Source organism: Equus caballus, chromosome 14, assembly GCF_041296265.1.
Source record: "Equus caballus isolate H_3958 breed thoroughbred chromosome 14, TB-T2T, whole genome shotgun sequence".
NCBI classification, from domain to species: domain Eukaryota; kingdom Metazoa; phylum Chordata; class Mammalia; order Perissodactyla; family Equidae; genus Equus; species Equus caballus.
This window is the reverse complement of record NC_091697.1, coordinates 24755346-24769927: the sequence shown is the minus strand read 5'-3', so window position 1 is coordinate 24769927 and position 14582 is coordinate 24755346. Positions and strand designations below refer to the sequence as shown.

At 42.3% G+C, this 14582-nt stretch overlaps 1 protein-coding gene across 1 annotated transcript in view; it reads right to left on the bottom strand.

The window, feature by feature from the left end:
* The window catches only part of UBTD2 (ubiquitin domain containing 2), a 56922-nt gene extending 42692 nt beyond the window's left edge, over nt 1-14230 (bottom strand). Inside the window, exon 1 of the mRNA XM_023617240.2 lies at nt 13886-14230. Coding sequence (XP_023473008.1) covers nt 13886-13955 — 70 coding nt within the window. The 5' untranslated portion in view covers nt 13956-14230. The remainder of the gene's footprint in view (nt 1-13885) is intronic.
* Nucleotides 14231-14582: the final 352 nt, after the last annotated feature.

Below are 14582 nucleotides of genomic sequence, written 5' to 3'. Positions count from 1 at the left end.
GAAGACAGAGCTTACAGTTTGGGCTACTCTTTGTATTCCTCATTCAAATCAAAACTTCTCTGTGCCTCAGTTTCCTCCCCTGTAAAATGGCAACATTAATGTCACGCTTCCTTAAAGTCAAAGGGTTCTTGTAAGAATCAAGAAAATGTGAAGACTTTTTTTTTTTTTAAAGACTGGCACCTGAGCTCACAACTGTTGCTAATCTTTTTTTCTTCTTCTTGTTCTCCCCAAAGCCCCAAAGCCCCCCAGTACATAGTTGTATATTCTAGTTGTGAGTGCCTCTGTGGAACGCCGCCTCAGCATGGCCTAGAGAGCGGTGCCATGTCCACGCCCAGGATCCGAACCGGTGAAACCCTGGACCACCAAAGCGGAGCACAAAAACTTAACCATTCAGCCATGGGGCCAGCCCCTGAAGATTTTTTAAAAAACAAAAATTACAACAAAGAACATATCACAATTATGGTTCTCACATATTTGTTAACTATGTTTGTGAACCTTAAACAACTGAAAAGCCATTACTTCATTGGCTTCAATAAGATCCACTCATTCAACAAGTATTTATTAGCTACCTATTACTTGTAAGTCACTGTGCGAGGCCCTGTTGAGATATTTACCTATGCCACACAGGTATACTCAACATATGTTGTGCAAATAAGTCAGGAAGGGAGATTTTAACTAGTAAAAATAGGAGAAAAAGTGTTAAATATATTTGCATTATTAAATATCTCATAATATAAAGCAGGTGTTACAAAGTTATCCATAAGTTATAGTTATATTTGCATAATTAAATAATAAATTTCCCCCAAAACACAATGCTCTTTCTAGTTTTTATATGGAGGAAGGTGGCTTAGAAAATGCAGGCAGTTCTAACCCTCAAAGTGAAATTAGTCTTTAGTAAAGTACTTCAAAGTTCAGTTCCATCCTACAACTTGTCCCCAGACTTTACCCTCCTCTAACATCGCCCAAAATGTCTGTTTACCAAAAAAAAAGACCCTAAATTCTTCAAGAGTGTTTTCATTACTCCCTGTTAGTACTTTATAAGCTTCTCATGCTGCCTAGATTTCCGCTGCATTCAACGTAAGCCCAGATCAGCTGAAGGGCAGTCTAATACACTTCCACCGGGCTGGGTGGGCTACAAATAGAATGAATCTCTTTCCAAATACAAAGAAATTCAAATCACCACTAGGTTTGCAAAGGACTACAGAATAAAATAATACACCAATAAACACAAAATGAGAGAGACTGTAACCAGCAAACCAGATCACTGCCTGCCCTCATCAGATGGGCACATAAGACTCTAACCCAGAGTTAACTATCATGAGGAAAGTCTCTAAAGATAACAGGCTTTTGTGCAACTAAGGAACTAGTAATAAAATAATTTCACCCAAAACCAAAGGAAATAATTAAAACCAAGTAGTAAACTTTTCATTCTCCAAGTGATAAAATAGTCATAATTATTATTTCACTTCTGTATTCAATTATAAACTATTTAATGCATATATCAGGAACTACACTAGATACTAGGAATAAAGTACAGAGGAAATCAGACAAGGTCCCTGACCTCACAGAGCTTACAATATTGTGAGGAAAGACAGGAAATAAATAAGTAAACGAATAATTTCAATTAAAATTTTTAAAAAAGCAATTTAAACAAATAAAACATGCTATTTTTAAGAACTGTAATAAAAAGCACCACATACAAATATTTACATTCCAAATGAAAGGAATAGAGCCAAGGCCCTGAACTGGGAAGAAGCTGAGCCTTATTCACCAGATGCAAAGATCTTCCCCTGAGCTCCCTTCTACATTCCATCTCGGTCTAGGCCATTCTTCACAAGCAGCAGTGAGACTTTAACAAACACGGCAGACAGCAAAGCTCCCCTGCCAGGGCCTCCTTAGCACCTCATCTGATTCTGGTTCCTCCATCATACGCCACAGTCAAACCTTTCAAACTCAAGATCTCACCCATTTTCCACAAAGCACTTCCTGGCTGAACTTCCAAAGGGAGAACATAAGTTTGCCCCAGTTGTAGGCAAACAGTTGGCATGAACATTAACCCAAGGAGAAAGGAGAAAAGCGAAGCCATGTCAGAGGTAGGGAGAACAGGCCGAACAGTGCCAAGATGCATTTCCAGCTTCAAATGGGCTGAGAGGTAAGGTTCACATCTTAAATAATAAAACACCTTCACTTACGGAGTGCATTATGAAGCCAAAAGTTGTTCTGGAAGAGAAAGACCACCTGAGGGCTTGCTCCCCATCCCTTTTAATTCCCAGCAAAAGTAAATCAACTTGGGGGGTCTGTGGGGAGGAGTAAACAAAATTCTGTAACCAGACTGCAGTTAGTGGTATAGCCACATAGCACCACCTTCACTATTCGCAATGTTTTATCTTTCCTTTGTTTGCTCTTAAAGTTTTCTTAGCATTAAAATTCACTTCAGTAGCATTTGATTTCTCTAAATTGTGTAACCTTCTCAATTAATATAGTACTATTCTTTCAGTAATTCTGTGAAATTCCAAATATCTAATACAATGTCCTAAACAATACACCTATCCTGAGAGTAGAGAAAAACTGATTGAAATTATGTGTGCTAGGTAAAGATTTTTCCTAGGGGCCAGCCCGGTGGCACAGTGGTTAAGTTTGCATGCCCAGCTTTGGCAGCCTACGGTTCGCAGGTTTGGATCCCGGGTGTACACCTACACACGCTCATCAAGCCATGCTGTGGTGGTGCCCCATATACAAAACAGAGGAAGACTGACACAGATGTTAGCTCAGGGGCCACCTTCCTCAAGCAAAAAGAGGAAGATGGGCAACACATGTTAGCTCAGGGCCAAGCTTCCTCACACACACACACACACACACACACATAAAAATTAAAATAAATAAATCACTATAAAAAAAGATTTTTTTCTAGGATAGACATATGATTTTTAAAACCAGTTCCAAAGAACTCAACAAAACAAACGTGCTTCAGAGTCCCACCAACATAATTCAAATTATATTGTAAAATATATTTTTGCTATTTTATTTTTATTTTTAATAAAATGTACCACCCTTTCAAATTTCAAACATAAAGACCATCATGAAACATGTTAGCTTATGCTGCTGGGTCAAAGCAATCAAATAGACACTGAAATGAAGCTTCTCTTGCCAGCTCTATGCATACATGACACTTAGGGAACTTCTTGTAAATGTGTCACTGACCGGGAAAAACCACAGCACTGCACGGTGCCCTCTGTTAACAGAGCACACACCTGTCCACTCGTGTAACACTGTACAGTGAACACTAACACAGCACATGGAGGTCGGGGCTCCACTCAATGTCACAGCAAGCTCAGACGCATCTGTTCAGGATATGCTCTCATCACAAAAAGTAGTGAACAGTGCTTAGTGAAAATATCACATAAGCCATCACGACATAATGTTAGCGTTTACCTTAAGTTTAGAGTACAGCAGATAGTGTCAGTGACTCAAACTTTTAAAAAGTCTCCTACAGAACTTCATGAGACTCTAAATCATTTATTTTTTAGTGACTGTACAATCAAAACAAAAGGAAACCAAATGCTGAGGCTGGTATGTTAGTGTTCAGGGTAAGATACACCTAAAAAAGAAGTCTCAACTGCAAAAAAGTTTCTGTCTACTGATTTCATCCAACACGCTCATTTCATAGATGAGAAAAAACTAAGACCCCAGAAATCAAGTGACTTATTTAAGGCCATAGAGACAGAGACAGGTAGCACTAGAACTCTCGGGTTCTAACTCCCAGATCTTTTCATTCCACTACCTGGTCCTATTTAACAAAGTTCCTCTTCTAGAATTAAGGAAGGCTTCTATTAGGGGAATATTCCTTTCTCCCTAATGCCATTATAAAGTCAAAGATGTGTTTCACACGATTGTTAATCGAGCCTAAAGCATTACGACAGAACTGAAGTCTCTGTCCCCGTCACAATGCCGTTTCCATTCCGAGAAGAGAAGGGACGCACAAAACCACCATGATAGAAGATCTGTGTAAAAATAGGAAGAGGGGATGTAAATCAAAGGTACTAACTTTCACTCCGAAGGAGCCTCAGTTCTGAGGACGTCATGTACAGCGCGATGACCACAGTTCATAATACAGTATCATACACTTGAAAGATGCTGAGAGCAAACCTTCACCACTCTCACCACACACTCAGAAAAAGTTCACTATGTGAGGTGACGGATGCATTATCTTGATTTTGTTAAGAGTTCCACCATGTATATGTATATCAAATCATGATGCTGTATCTTTTAAATATATACAATTATACTTGTCAATTATTCCTCAAGAAAGGGAAAAAAACAGAAGAAGGGGAGTAAGTACTGTAAGAACAGCACTACGGAAGCTCAGAGGACTGCAGGATTATTCTGGGTGGGAAAACGAAAAAAGGCTCAGACTTACTCAGTAATGAAAGATCATTCCAATGTTGGAAACTAGCAGAAAAGAACTGGGAAAAGTTTGGATTTTGGATCCACTATAGCATAGGAAATAGCAGAAGAATCATATTCTGTTAGAATTAGATCAGAAAATACAGAGGCTAGAGGAATATACTAAACGACACCACAAGGAAACAATCATACAAATCCAGAATGTGGTATATTCTATAAGCTCTTCAAAAAGTCAATGTCAAAGGGAAGAAAGGGGGAGCGGTTGTCCTAGACTTAAAAAGATTAGGTGACAAATGTAACTCTAATGCTAACTAGATCCTATTTTGAGGAAAAAAAACTATAAAAGACATTTTTAGGACAATTGGAGGATTCTAATTATGGACTAGACCTTAGGGAATAATAGTTAATCTTCTTAGGAGTGATAACGGTATCGTTGTTATGTAGGAGGATGACTTTTTTTTAAAAGACGCATGTTGAAGTGTCATGATGTCCGTACTCACTTTCAAACAGTTAAACAAACCTGTGTGTGTGTGTATGACACACACTAGGTGATGGGTATTCAAGTATTGAAAACTGTCATTAAAAATGTTTAAAAAAAGAATTAGATATAATCTTGATAAAGATGATCTAATCCATTCTCCTTCTTCAACAATGGAAGAAACTGAGCCAAAGTACCACAGCTAAGGAAGGCCTTTTCTCAATTGAAATGAAACTTCAGACAAGTCTGCAGAATCTTAGCCCAAACTCTTTCCATATGCCAGAAAACTGGGACCCAAGAATAAAGACTGATCTGAGACAAACACATACATGTGCATGTAAAAAAGTTAAACACGGTTCTTATGCTTAGTATGTGACAATACCATTAAAATTACAAAAGAAGAAAAAAATCTATTTAAGACTATAACAACCTAGTACATGAGAATTTTGTATAAAATAACCTCAGAATGCAGCATTAAATGGGAATTAGTTTAATTGTTAGATGCACAAAAAAACAAACAAAAAAATGTTTCAAACCACTTAACTAGCCTTGCCTATAATACTGTCTCACATTTTGGTCTACTGATGATAGCAATCATGCCTTCCAAAATCTGACAACAGGTAGTAACTTCACATTTCACCTTATCTCCTCCACAGGCTTCTTGCCAATTCCCAAAAGTGCCATGTTTTTTCCTATTTCTACACAAGTAATTTCCTCCGCATACAGAAAGCCCTTCTGCCTTCTTCATCGACTCCCTTTCAAGACCAACTTCTTACACTGCATCTTCAGTGAAGCCCTGACTCTGCTCCCCACTACTCCTTAAACTTCTCTAATACTTTTTTCATTGCTATGGAGACTTTTAAAACTTTTCCTAATTATTTAACTGTAGGATTCCTCCATTAGATCATAGCTACCTGATATCACAGAGCACGCCTTATTTATATCCCTATTTACAGTTAGCTTCAAGTGCTGGGAGTTAGAAATAATGGAAACTGGCTATTTTTCAAATTTTCAGGAAGAAGCATCTTAACTCACCTAAAAAATCAAGTGCCCTGAGTCGAGAGTGATTAATTTATCACAAAGCAGATTCATAACTAAATGACCTGGACCATTTATTACTCTGCCCCTTTGATACTCTTGTCACATAGCCTACAAGCATGGAAACTATCTGAACTGATGCAAAGAAGCAGTCTGACCTTGCTTATACCTAACAAGCCAAATACATGCAAAAAGTTATCTGAAGGGTTTCCTGTGAGGATAAGAACTTAATCAGAAAAGCCCAAAAGTCACTAATCCATTTCTAGTCAAGTATTGAGCAAATGTATATCATTAAGACCTCACGCTCAAGTAAAATTCATTTAAAATAACTTCCACGTGTAAATATTTCTTTTTTCTCAGAAATCTAACTTCAACAGAAGTTTCATTTCTGAAAACAGAGCTATAATGGAAACTTCCAAAAGTTTTATTTCAAACATGCAAAAATATGGCATTACAACACCCAGTGTATACTCAGCAATATTTAACCTCTTGGCTCAATATATGGAATATATGAGAAAACAAACTTGATTCTTGCTGACTGAAAAACAAAGTAGCTGATGCAAGACACATGCTGATTGTTCTTGGCCAACACACATGCATCTTTAAGTACATACGTTAGTCAAGTCTCAACCTATGGTCCTTGAACTACCAGTGAATCATGAGGAGCTTGCTGGTGGCCTAGTACTGCCCGCTAAGCAGAAGCAGAAAGCTGGGTAGGGACGGTGAGGGGCGGCGGGAAGAAGCAGATGCAGTGGTCCACCAAATGAAGATAAACCATTCAGGTGGTCTGCAGTAAGGAAAAATGAGAGAATCACTAAATCAGCAAATTGATCAGCATGCCCAATTAATATGATCACGCTGCTTACCCAAATCAACCTAATGCTTTCTTGCAACAAGAGAAGAATGTGTTTTCGACAAAAGCCACAAGAGAGAGAACTAATTTATTAGCATAAAGGCAAAGCTTCCTTATTACTAGTGATTAACACTCAGTAATCATTCTCATTAGAAGACTTACCTGGGTACAGTACTGCAAGCAAGGTGCTGCCAAAGCTTTGCCTGTACAGTAACAAAACCAGGTAGATTCAAAAATAAAACCCATGGATTAAAATTTCTCCAGAAGAAAGAGTGGTGTTATAGACTACGGTTATCAAAAATCAGAGGAATGAAGATTCCTGTCTTTTCTAACGGCTTAAAGCTTCTGTCCATAGTATACAGCGCTAGCAACTGATTGCTAAATAAAATCAGAGATGAAAAAAACAGCCCATTTAACATCCACAGTGAGACTTCTTTAAAAACGCCCTTCCAACATAAATTCCAAGATAATCTTGACTGGGAAAAAACGTCAACCCTTTATTCAGCAGAAAATTGAAAACAGAATGGGACTAGCCTGGTGGAAGGTAGCTGATCAGGTAGGGGCTACAACAACCCATGTCAACTTCTAATGTAAACTCCAGTCTTAAATCTCTTCCCAAAGAGGATTCAGCTTTCCCCATATCCCAGTATTTTCCAACTGTAGCTTCCCCAACCTAAATTTAATTCTCATACTTACCAGACCTACCCACACAGAGTACCACTGTTACTTCCAACCCACACCTACTTGCTGCCTATTTTTCTTTTGGTCCTTTCCCCACAACTCCACGCCTCCTAGTAAAATCAGCCACCCTCTGCTTTACATCAAGTAAATGCCTCCTATTTCACAGTATGTCTCTCTCCAATTGGTATAAAATTTTATGCATCCCTCTCATAAAGCCCCAGAGCTCACCAACCCAGAAAATATGAAAGATTTGTACTTTCACTGTCACACGAGGAGGAGACTAAATCTTCAGTCCTCCTCATGCTCAATTGTGCTTCATTTTTTATTATAGGCACAGCCCTGAGAGCAGAAGCATAAGAAAACTCAATACACAACCGAGTTAGCTGATATGTAGAGTAACATATGGGACACTGAACATACACAAGGAAGAGAGAAGCATGATGTTCTTGGTGAAGAAAGTAACCGTCTTGTAGAAAACGTTTGTTCTTAAGTACCCCAACCTCAGCAGTGCTGTTGCTATGTTCTGGGGTTGGATGCCCAAGCAGTCTATCTTGTGTTAGGATATGAGTAATAACCTACAGTTAGAATTTCTGCAAACACCACACTAGAATGAAAAGTTAACAAACCGAATTATTTTCTGAAACTATACAAATGGTCTGTTCAAATACAATTAGATCAGTAAAAAACAGGCAGATCTGTTTTTTACGTTTCCCAATAAGACAACAAAATTTGGTATACTAAGCACCTACTAGGGTCAGGCCTTGAGACATGCCGGAGAGGTGATTTCTCATTTCTCCACCTTCCGTGAAGTTTTCGTGACTCAATTCTTAGTACTTTCCTCTTTTTACTTATAGCAGTCAGTCACTTTTACACCTTCAGTCAACCTCTCCCAGCTGACTTCAAAATCCACATTCATAATCCTGAACATCTCCAAGTTCCACACCTAAACTTCTGCACCATCCTAAATGATGTTTCACCTTAAAAATTCTTTGTCAACTAAACCTTAACATACTGAAAGGTGAATGGCTCTCCCCAGATAGCTCTAATTCCCCCAAACCTGCCAAGCCACCTCAACAGTCCTGGTCACCCACATTCACAAACAGAAGATTCTTTTCTTTTCTTTATCCCTACATCCAACAAATCACCAACTCACGCCATTTTTTCCCCTAATGGGTTCCTCATTTTGTCTCTTCCCACTAGAAGCAATCCTCAACAGTGCTTCTCAAACTTTAATGTGCACAGGAAGCATCTGAGAATCTTGCTAAAATGCAGATTCTGATTCATGAGGTCCGTGCTGGGGCCCAAGATTCTGCATTTCTGACATGCTCCCAGGTGATGCCAATGCCACTGGTAGAGAGACCACAGCCTGGAGCAGCTGAGATCACTGTTTGCCTTTATTCCCTCGGCACTTGCACAGATCATCCTATGGTATTTTTATCTGTTTATATAGCGTTTTATAGTTGTCTCATGTGTGCATATGCTGTTACGCTTTCTAAAACAGGATTTTGACATACTCAAGAAATAGGATCATGAGTCCTTTTTTTTGGAACAACAGCAACCAATACAACATTGGGCATATTGTGGGTACTCAATGCTTGTTGATTGTAAAATGCTTCCCCAGAAAATACAAGAATCATCTCTTGATTAAGAAATTGAAGTGGGTTTATGGATTACCTTTGTCAACTTTTTAAAAACTATTTCATTGCTAATCAACCTTTTCATCAGATTAGACAGAGGGAATAAACTTAAAACAGCTTTCTATTCATAGTTAAGAAAGCAAATGTTAGTTATAAGACTTGTGAATTATTGGTTATAGATTTATTCTTTCTCCATCAGTGAAGGATTAGTTAAATATATATATTTAAAACTGAAACCAGAAGCACAGGAAACAAAAGGAAAAACAGATAAATTGGACTTCATTAAAGTTAAAAACTTTCGTGCATCCAAGGACACCATCAAGAGAGTGAAAAGACAACCTACAGAATGGGAGAAAATATTTGCAAATCACATATCCAATAACGGTTTAATACAGACACTATATAAGGAACTCCTACAACTCAACAGAAAACCCCACACAAGTAAAAAGTAGGCAAAGGACTTAAATAAACATTTCTCCAAAGTAGATACACAAATGTCCAACAAGCACATGAAAAGATGCTCAATATGACTAGTCATTAGGGAAATGCAAACTGGAACCACAATGAAACACCTCTTTACACCCACTAGAATGGGTATAATGTAAAAAATGGGAAATAAGTGTTGGTGAGGATGTGGAAAAACTGGAACCCTTGCACATTGCTAGTAGAAATGTGAAATGGTGCAGCTGCTGTGTGAAAGTTTGGTAGTTCCTGAAAAAGGTAAACAAAGAATTAGCACATGACCTAGCAATTCCACTCCTAGGGATATATCCCAAAGAACTGAAAACAGGGACTCAAACAGCTATTTGTAGTTCATAGCTGCATTATTCACGATAGCCAAAAAGTAGGAATAACCCAAACGTCCACCAACAGATGAACAGACAAAATGTGGTACATACATACAATGGAATATTATTCAGTCATAAAAAGGATGAAGTACTGATACTTGCTATAAAAGAAGGAACGTGGAAGACACTATTCTAAGTGAAAATATACCATAAACAAAAATTGTTTGATTCTACTTACATGAAATATCTAGAATAGGCAAATTTACAGAAACAAAACACAGATTAGAGGTTACCAGGGGTTAGGAGGAGGGGGGAGCAGAGATATTGCTTAATGGATCCAGTTTCTGTTTGGAGTGGTGAAAAATTTTGGAAATATATAGTGGTAATGGCTGCCAACTGTGAATATAATTAATGCCACTGAATTGTACACTTAAAAATGGTAAATTTTGGGGGCTGGCATAGTGGTTAAGTTCGTGCACTCCACTTCAGCAGCCCAGGGTGCACAGGTTCGGATCCTGGGAACAGACCTACACATCACTCATCAAGCCATGCTTGTGGCAGCATCCCGCATACAAAATACAGGAAGATTGGCAACAGATGTTAGCTCAGAGCCAATCTTCCTTACCAAGGGAAGAAAAAAAGGCAACTTTTACATGTATTTTACTACAATTAAAAAAATGAAACTAGGAAAAAAAAACCCCAGCATTCTTTATTATACCCCTGAGTTCAAGTTCCCACTCTGCCATTTATAAGCCATGCCATGTTAAGTAAGTTGTTTAATTTCTCCTGGCTTCAATCCATGTATAAGAGATATTATCCACCTCCCAGAGTTGTTAAGACTAAATGAGAGAACCTAATCACTTAGCACAGTACCTGTCACATAATAAATACTGGACAAATGGTAGCTGCTATTATTCAGAAACCATTGTTACTCATCAAGTAGATGTCTGGAAGGCTGCTATACACGGATATCCAAAAGAACGCCACGATATTCTCAAGACATTCTGAAATAAAGAAATGAATGTCCAGCATTCAGTTATGCTACTGGAAACCTGGAAACCTGAGACCACCAGGGTCAGTCCTCTTGGGATATCACTGAACATACAGAATAAATGACACACCCAGAAAGTGAGAACCTACTTTGTATATCACTACATTAAAGACGTGAACAAAATATGAAGCTAGTTGGCTGTCTTCAATTAACTTCATTTTATTTTTTCCTACATATTTCTTATTTTTAAAAATTGTAAGAGATTTAATTTCTTAGCAAATGCCATGGGTTTAAGCTTGTCTAGAGGTCCTAAGTGCCAACCACAGCATCTCAATGTCATCATAAAGCAGAGAACCATACAGAATATGCTGTCTAAAAACATCAAAACAAGTGGAAATCCTAGGAACATGGAAGCTTGGAGAGAACTGTTAAATAATCTTGTATAATTTCTATAATATACCTATCTTGATTAAAATTAGTCATTAAAAAACGGTCAAAGTAGCTGAAACTCAAAAACTGAAGTCTAGGCAAGGTACACCAGAGGAAGATATTACAAACTATTCCAAAAACAAGAGATAACACAAATCTTATAACGTGAATTCAGTCATTTCCATATTCTACAGTCTTTCGCAAAAATTTCCCAAATTCCTTCAAAGAAGTAATCCACCCAGTAAGGAAGTTTCTCTCAATATATACATAATTATTTGCATACATAAGCAACTTAGATCCAGAGGGAAAGTACACTATCTCAAATGGCCTATAAAGGTTAAAAAACAGAAGTCATTTTTTACCAAGACTGGCTGATATTCAGAAAGGGTCAAGCCATTCTAAAAGGGTGATGTTTGCACAACACTGTGAATATAATTAAATCTGTCATGAAAATCTTAAACCCGTCATGAGAAGCATCAAGAAGACTGTATTTTACTCCATGTTGATAAAAGAATTTTTCATAACCCAGTATGTCCAGATTAAAACTACTAACCACCACGTATTGTATGTTTGAAAAGCAAAGGATCTGTGCCAACACCCTCAGGAAAAATAGTCTTTCCCTTCCCAACAAAAACCTCCTGTAATAAGCAAGAACTGTTTAACATGTTAACCTGACACACTCACCTGAGCAAATTCCTTTCAACCACAATTAACTCCTAACTATCCTGACAGTAATGGAGAAAAAAGACTTCCATAATTAAATTCCAGAAATAATCCTTTTATCCCACACAGGTCCTTCCTCCACCCCAGTTACATCAGGGCCAAATAAAGAGGTTTGGTGGTTGATGTCCCTTTTTTCTAAACCTTGGGCACAGCCTCAGGTCCAGAAAACTCAGTTCTCAAAGAAACTGATACCATAGCTATCTAACTAGATACCACTGGTAAAAAATAACCAAAAGCTAAGACTCCATGCTTTTAAACGCCCATGCTAATAATTCCTGGCTGGTCACAAGCCACACTACCAAAAGGCTTAAAGAAATTGGTTCAAGTTCATTACTGAGAGGAGATAAACGTTTATCAGAATTCTTAAATGACTGTGAAAAAATATTTAATTAAAACTGAATACTACCTATAACAAGTACATACTAATACACTTCGGGACCATTAACAATCACCCCCTTTACAGGAAGGATCATTTTGACCCCCAACTTGACACCAACCCAAAGCTGTTTTAAATCATGCCCTTTTTATCTTCCTGCTTTGTTATCACTAAGGATCTTATTAACATGCCACCAAGTAATACCAGGACTTGAAATGCACTGTAAAGTAGTATTTTCATGGACGATTTTTTCAAGACACACTTCAGTGAGCTCTCCGAACTATATGTCCAGGATTTAGTCATACAGGATGCCCACAGATCTTATTCAAGTGGCATGGCTAACCATCACGTAATTCAGGAAATTGATCAGCCAAAAGTTAGGAGTACCTGATTTACAGATGGAGCTTAAGTGACAGGGCAAGCAACTGGTCTAAATGTTAGGATATTAAGGAAAAGTTGTAAACCCTTTCATCCCCGAACAACTGAATTTAGGAACTTATAAATACGCCCCACATTTTGAGACATCTAACGTAAGGATGGAACAAGACCAACACTGTCATCCTCGCCATTCCCAGAAGCTGTTTCTTAACTAAAACTCTAACATGCTCCAGAATGGACTCGGCAAAAGGTCACTTAAGTCGAGGCAGGAGAATTTCATCACCCTGCGGCACTGCAACACCAAGTGAACCAAAATCCCTCTCCTGGGCAGACGATTCACCCCAAAGCAGAAGCGCGTCCGGCGTCAGGAAACTTTTGAAGTCGCGATCCCGCCGGGAAAGGCGGACTCGCGCGTTGGCACTGTGACCCGCGCACTTTCCTCTACGTCGACGGCGAGGAATCCGGCGAGCCCACCCGGCGGCGGCCGGCCCAGCACCCCGCGCCGCGGCCGAGCCACGTCTCCCCCGGCGGCCGCTCCCCAGCGCTCGGGAAACGGACGCCCGCGCCCCCGGAGCCCTCCCCCGTCGGCCGAGCTCCGGGAACCTGCCGGTTTAAATGGCCAAGCTGGAGCCACCTCGCGCAGCTGTCACCTGAAACTCGGGGAAGCCGAGCCCGGCCAACTCCGCGGCGCGGGCAAGGGCGCGGGCGGCGGGGCCGGGCCGAGGGATGCGGCCGGCTCCCTCCCTCCCCCCCTCCCTCCCCGGCCCGCCGCCATCCTGCTCCTGAATAATTGAACGCGCCGGAGGGCCAGCGCGCCGGCCAGGAAGGCGGCTCCGGGGCCGACCTCCCCGAGCCGAGGCGGCGGGGTCGGGAAGCCGAGGGCGACATCCAGGCGCGCGGACGACGCCCCCCGGGGCCCAGGGAAGCGGGCGGAGACCCCGCGGCCGGCGGGGCGGCCGGAGCGCAGCGCGGGGGCGACGTGGGCAGGGGGATGACAAAGGGGCGCGGGGCCCCGGCCGCGCCGCCCGCGGGCCCGAGGCGCCGGGACAGGTGGCCGGGCCTGGCCGGGAACAATGGGGGGCCGAGGCCGCCCCCTGGCGCTCACCTACCTCCGGTGCCCTCCGAGTTCTCGTTGAGGCTGCCCGAGGAGTCGTGCTGGGCGCCCACGCACCCGCCCATGGGGCCCCGGCGCCGCGTCCGCCACCTCCGGCCGCTCGTCCGGGCGCGCCGCCGCCCCAGCCTCCTCCGGCGCCGCCGCCGCCGAGCTCCGGACGGGCGCGCCGCTCCGCTCGCCCGCCGCGGCCCAGCCTCCGCCCCCTCGCCGCTCCACCCACCGCCTTGGCTCGGCCCCTTCCTCCGCGCCCTCTTCTCCCTCAGCCCCCGGGCCGCCCGCGCGGCAGGCCCGGCCCGCGCGCCGCCCTCGCCTGCGGCTCGGCCCCGCCAGGCCGGGGCTGGCCCATTCCGGGGGGCCGCGGCGCGCCTCGCCCCTCACAGCCCTCGGCCCCGCGCGCACGCGAGCCCGGCGCGGCGCCGCCCGTCAGCCAGGCCCCTCGGCCCCCGCCCGCGGCGCCGCCCTCCGCTCCCGCGGCCTGGGCTCGGCGGGCCGCCCGGAAGCGCCGGGGGGCGGGGCCCCGCGAGGCCGCACGCTGATTGGCTGCGGGAGGGGCCGCGCGCCGCGGGGGGGCGGAGGATGGGAGCTGGGAGCCGGAGGAGAGGAGGCGGAGGGGGACCGGTCCGGGAAGAGGCAGGGAAAGGGGGCGAGCGGGAGGGAGAGGGGAGGACGGGAAGAAGGGGGAGAGAGCAGGA